Source organism: Neophocaena asiaeorientalis, unplaced genomic scaffold, assembly GCF_003031525.2.
Source record: "Neophocaena asiaeorientalis asiaeorientalis breed wild unplaced genomic scaffold, Neophocaena_asiaeorientalis_V1.1 scaffold148, whole genome shotgun sequence".
In the NCBI taxonomy this organism is placed as follows: Eukaryota; Metazoa; Chordata; class Mammalia; order Artiodactyla; family Phocoenidae; genus Neophocaena; species Neophocaena asiaeorientalis.
In genome coordinates this window covers 3,066,208-3,072,724 of record NW_020174050.1, presented here as the reverse complement: position 1 = coordinate 3,072,724, position 6,517 = coordinate 3,066,208, and the positions used below count along the sequence as shown (strand labels likewise).

The following is a 6,517-nucleotide window of genomic DNA, read 5'->3' as shown; positions in this document are numbered from 1 at the left end:
CGGCATGTCGGATCTTCCCGGACCGGGGCATGAACCCGTGTCCCCTGCATCAGCAGGCGGACTCTCAACCACTGCGCCACCAGGGAAGCCCCTAGAAATATTTTTTAAAATACTCTTTAAAAATATTCTTTTAAAAATAATACTAATCCCCCAGAATTTTATAATTAATGTGACTCCTTGTATTTCAAAGAGATTCTTCACTATGGTAAGCCATGAAATATGATAAATTTATATAACGCTTTCCCAAACTAAAACCATATGTCTTCATGTCTAAACACATTATAGTCCTGTCACTGCTTTTAAGCCCTTTAATGTAGTATGAAAAAAAAGATAAAAAAAAAAAAAGAAAGAAAGAGACTAAACTTATCAGTGACATTTTTAATGCAAGGTGTTTCATTTTTATTTTTCAATTTTGTTTTTTTCCAGTTTCCAACAAAAATAAATAGAAATGAATAATATCCTGTAAAGTATCTATATTCTCCTTCAATATCTTAAGGTACACTATTATCAAAGCTGATATTGAACACAAACAAATTGATACAATTCAGTACTCTGATAAAATTCATTGTCAAATAAGTTACTTTAAACTGCATGTGATACAACTTTATGTTCCATGGCATCTTTCATATAAACTCTATAACAAAATGGCTGTTCAAAGTGCAATTACAGAGTGCAAAAAGAGCAGAGAGAAATTCACTATCTTACATTTAACCTCATCCAGTTTGAATAACAGGTATGTTTTAGATAAAATTATTCTTCAGTCAAAACATTAAAATGTACTCCAGCAGCACTGCATATACCAGTTGTTACTCCCCCTTTTCCCATACGAATAAGAGTAGAAAAAAAATCAGAAAGTATTGGGCAGCAAATTAAACACATTTTTTCCAAGAGTCTACTGACAGACTATTGCAGCAAAAATGGCAAAATGGATCAGACATAAGTTTTTAAAAACTGCATTACTAAATTCAACAGAAATTAGAAGCTAGTATCATGTATTTGCTACATAAAAATTGATTTGATACCTCACAGCAGTTGAATTTAGCTAATTCTCTTCTTAAGGACTCAAAAATAAAAATCTGTCCTACCAGTGCACCATTTCTCCCCTTGCATTGACTTTGGCAGAGAGATAAGAGCAAAAGAATGTCCAAAACAATAGCAGCATTTGACTGTATTTTAAATATTTAATATATTACACAAATCTTAATTATGAGGTTATATCTTTAGTACCAATATTAGAACTTTACCTCTTTGGTTATAGAGTATGTCTACTGGGTTACTTTGTGGCCTTGGTGGGAAGCCACAAACTATGGATTTATGCATTGGATTTGCATTTATTCTCAATACGGAGGGTATAGATAGCCCTTTCTAGAAATATATACAGTGAGAAATCTGTAAAATAAGGAAGATAGACTAAATATGAGCCAAAATGTTTCCATTGTTTGCAGGAAACATGAGTTGCTAGCAATCTTTTTTTTTTTTAGAAATCATTTTTTTATGTTTGTTCAGCATCAACCTCATTAAAACAATATTTTTTTTTACTAATTTTCTCCCATAAAAGCAATCTGTGTCATACCTTTTTTATTATTTAATATGCATTTATAAATAAAAATTTAACTTTTACAGGGGTTAGTTTTTAAATAAAGATTTAAAAACACCCCAAACTATTATCTACAATTAGTTATGTAATATGAATTGAGATGCTTAAGATAAACCAATATGACTCCATTTTGTAACAAAATAAATGGATTGCAGCTGATTTCTTGGTTAGTCAATAAATTTTCTTTGAAGCAATCAAGGTCACTCAAAATATGCAGACCTCCTTTACATACAGTAGATATCAATAAGTATGTGTAGGATTTAAAATGTATTTTTACACAGCACATTTGACTTCAGCTGTATCAGTGGGAAACAGAAATATCCTTTTAGATCTCTTTAGACCACATATAGACTTATTGTCTTATATCACACTTTAAAATAATAATTAGTCCATCAAATTTTGGACTATGATTTAATCTTAGAATTCTTCAGCCAAGTCCCTACAGAAATAAATAATCTTGAAAAGAAGCACAAATTTTGGCTTCACGTGTGGATTTCTGTAATTGCCTCATGAGCAGTTACCTAGCATAAATGTCATACTAAAAAAAAGAACATTGTGAAGCTATAAATTATCTACTATTTACATAAAATATGGTATAAAATTAAGTTCTCAATTCATTTTCTTAAGGAGAATCTGTTAGATGGATGACTAATAACGTAGGAGTTGTGGTTGGGAATAGGGAATCATGCACCTTCTCTCCAGGCAGACAAACAGCGAGTTATAGCTAAGGATGTGTGTGGAGGGAGCAGAGCCCTCCAGGTTTTAGTTTGTTTCAAATATGTAGTGTTTAGCACGTGACCTATATTTGCTTCTCCCCAATTTCCACAGCATTACCGTTTTGACACATGGCACAGTGGTGCCAACTCATACATCAGACTATGATATAGTCAAACCAACTATCATTGATTCGAGGAGTAGAAATATATACTTATTAAATTGATTTGACCATATATTTAGGCTTACAGAAACCTGTCACTTGCTGACACTTCCTGAACAATGAACTGGGCATTGCTCACTCCTATGCATTGTACAGCAGGCAAAAAAGCTTTCAATAAAGCACTTAGCCCAGGAAATGATTTCTTACAAAAATATCCATTTTCTTTCTACAGTAAATATTTTGTGTACATTAGCAAACAGTCTGTCAAAAAAAAACAAAAATAAAAACTCTTCTTAGTATATTAAAATACATCATTGTTGACTTAACACATGACCCCACATAAATATTATTAATAAAATAGGAATATTAACATAACCAGGTATGCAGTTCATCCCTGCCCATAAGCTTAATGGCGCCATTCAGACTTGTGGCAATGCTGGATCCCCTGAGGTCACTCTTTCATATTCCTTCTTTGGTTCTTTACTTTTTCGATATCTGTACCTAGAAATATTCAGAAATTAAACCATTAACACTGAAGTTAACAGTTATAGGATCAAAGTATGTTAACAAAAGAAACAAATATATGGACGCTAAAGGTACATTAGCATAGTGTTTCCAAAATGACAGAGGTGAATAGGTTTAGGTTGGATGCTAGAGAAGAAGGAGGGAGGAAGGGGTAGTTTCTCTGAACAAATAATTTTGGGAGGAAATGGTGAAATGCTGTTAAAGGACTTCTCAAAGGCTTTCACGTGATCATGAAAATTGTAAAATTCCAGGAGAGCATGTGAACATGTTTAATCCTAGTCTGTTTTATCCTTTTCTTTTCCTCTGCCTTTCTTCCTTCCTTCCTTCTTTTCTTTTCTTTCTTCCTTCCTTCCTTCCTTTCTTTCTCTCTTTCTTTCCTTCTTTCTTTCTTTCATTCTACCCATCACATTGATATAATGCTATCACCAATAATAATGAAAAGAAATCGGGCACTTATTAAGTGACTGACAATGTTCTAAATGCTATATATCCATTATTTATTTTATCCTCACACTTACCATTATCATCCTCATTTTACAGATGAAGAAAATGAAGTACAAATGGGTTATATAACCTGGTCAAGTTCTCCCAGCTAGGATTCATAAATCTATCGCGATTCAGAATCTTCATTCACTCATTCATTAAAGCTATCTTCCTAATATTTTGAGTTCATTTTCTACCCATTTTGAAGATGAAGCATGTAGCCTTAAGGAAACTGCCTAATGTTTTTGCTTAGTGGAAGAATATGATTAGAAAACCTTTGTTTAGCCTTGATTTAGCTACTTGTCAACTAGATGAGCCAGGACATGTCAATTTACTTCTCTGGATCTTACTTTCCCATCTTTATAAAAGAAAGGATTGTAGTCAAAGACCTTTCAGGTGCATTTCAGTTTTAATAATATTCAGTTATGTGATCAAAACCAATTAAAAAGGCATCATAATTTGGTGAATACTTAGGCTCAAGCGTGGACCAAATAAATTTAATCTTATAAAAGTAACACTTTTGGAGCTTCAAAAGTAGGAGTGCATTACTGTCAGCAAAAATAAAATGAAATTCACTCAAATCTACACTGAAAAATCTGCACCACTTCCAAAATAAGAAGGGTTTCATGGAGGCATTTTAATAAGGACCCTATACCCTGGTCCTAAGCCTAAAAAATGGCCAATCTGATATACTGTCAGTAGTTTGGTGCCCACTCTATATTTTCTCAGTTATTAGCATATATCAGTACAGCATAGTACATGAAGATGGAGAGCTGAAGATGGAACTTTGGGGGACTGACATGAACCAGTTTTTAAAAGTCAGCTCTTATAATTATCTGGATACTCGTTTCTACTAGTCCAGATGTTCCACTGCTAAAACTTCTTTATAAATATCATTAGTGCAGAGTCTATCTTATCCCACTAAATAATACTTTGCCATATTTTTACCCAGTTTGTAAGTGTGGATTGTATAAAGGTAATTGACAAAAGCGGAGTGTTAAAAACAAAAACAAAAACACTGGCTTACCATCTGCAGAAATAGTATACAGAGCCAGCAACTACGACGAGGAACAAGATAACAAGAATCACAGTCAAAGCCACATATTCTTTGCTCAGAGGCTTTTGGACGGTTAAAAAGAAGTGCTCACATCGGACACCAGTGTAACCCACTTCACACCTAAAGGACAATGCAAGAGAAAGATCAGTTATTTAAGAAAGAAATCACGGTTCTGAATTAGTTTTGTAAGAGCTAATCTTACAATGTAATGCAAGATACTGACAAGGTTCGCCAAAAGTTGTAAAGATGAATTCAAAGACTGACCTTAAAGCTGGCCCAACTTGGATAAAAGAGGCCCACATTGCTCTCAAGCTCAACTGCTGTATTAGAATGATAGTCTGGTTCAACTGCCAGGGTGGCTGACAATGGTGGTTTGTAAGTCTGAAGTGCTTTTTGTCTAAGTCAGTGGAATCGATTCTTATAACAATGGCTGACATATAAGTCCAGATTCAAGGCTAAGCTACTACTGCGGTAAGTATGAGAGGAAGGCACGTGAAGCCCTGCCCGTTCTGCAGCCCTGAAGCCTCCGTACAATTTGATAACTGCTGTTTGTTCTACTATTTGTTCCCTAACTTTAAAAAAACTCACTCAATAAAGTTTCTAATATTAAGTACATATAAACTGCATGCAAATAGTACATATAAACGGCAGCCCATGGAAACAATAGAGTAATTATTACAAAAATAAAAAAGAGAATGCGGGTTTTTAAAAAACCGTTTTTGTTTGCTTGTATTTGGCATATTACCTGCAGTGATTTTCACTCATGTCTACCAGGTAGATGCACTGTCCATGAAAACAGTAGCCGTTCATGTCAGAGCTACACTTTGATATTGACACTTGAGCCACACGTGGATTATCTTCTGTCTGAACTGTGAAAGAAATAGAAAGTGGAATATAGTCTGTTGCTTTCTTTGAAGAATCAATCACCCTTTCATAATAGTAACTACTGAGCTACTGGAACAAAGCAGGTCAGGTATTTTCAGGACAAAAAGTCACTCTAGTTGTCACGCTCCCTAGACCAATAAACAAACACTGAACTCCCAAAGGAAAATGGCCAACAGGCTAAACAAAACAAAACAACATAAAACCTGGGGGTAAAATTCTCAAACGACAATGTTTAAGATAGAAAAGGTGGGCTTCCCTGGTGGCGCAGTGGTTGAGAGTTTGCCTGCCGATGTAGGGGACATGGGTTTGTGCCCCGGTCCGGGGAGATCCCACGTGCCGTGGAGTGGCTGGGCCTGTGAGCCATGGCCGCTGAGCCTGCGCGTCCGGAGCCTGTGCTCTGCAACGGCAGAGGCCACAATAGTGAGGCCCGCGTACAGCAAAAAAAAAAAAAAAAAAAAAAAAAAAAAAAAAGAAAAGGTAAGCTGAAGACACACACACACAATCATGATCCTTCACAGTTATTCACTTATCCAAACAAAGTGTGTATAATTTTTTCAAATCTCAAAATAATTCTGACATTCATTACTCCCAAAGCAATTGCAAACTGAATCCATTAATTAATTTAAGAGAGCTTAAATCTATAGTGGGTTTTAAGCCATCAAGTCTTGTTTTGGTGTGCATTCCCAAACTTTCGGGTTCGGGAAATCAATCACAGTCTCTAACGATGAGACCTGGACATGAACTAGACAAACCTTGAGTTATAAATGCCTCGGTTACACAAATACAACAATGAAAATAGTAGTCTCTTTAGAATAGTGTTGCAACCTACACATAAAATTCACTTTAGAACGTTTTAATTACTAAAATGTGACGGATCTTTATGAAATAACCAAACAAATCATCTTGATTGTAATACTCTTGTTCAAATAGCCAAAAATAGGGAGTGAAGCACACCAAACCTCTAGAGAGCACAAAGAGGAAGGACAAGAAAGGAGGTGAAGTTGTTGCAGGAAATGCTCTGGTTCCTCAGGAAAAGTCTGGACTTAATAACTCAGAGTGAATATAAAGCAGATCTCTCTCTTTCTCACTCTTT

The 6,517-nt window shown here is 35.0% G+C and overlaps 1 protein-coding gene across 1 annotated transcript in view; it reads right to left on the bottom strand.

Annotated features, from left to right (window-relative positions):
* Positions 1–2,861: 2,861 nt before the first annotated feature.
* Positions 2,862–6,517, bottom strand: part of EREG (epiregulin) — an 18,173-nt gene continuing 14,517 nt past the window's right edge. The window contains exons 3-5 of the mRNA XM_024754153.1: positions 5,285–5,408; positions 4,510–4,659; positions 2,862–2,975 (exon numbers count right to left, since the gene is read on the bottom strand). Coding sequence (XP_024609921.1) covers positions 2,894–2,975; positions 4,510–4,659; positions 5,285–5,408 — 356 coding nt within the window. The 3' untranslated portion in view covers positions 2,862–2,893. The remainder of the gene's footprint in view (positions 2,976–4,509; positions 4,660–5,284; positions 5,409–6,517) is intronic.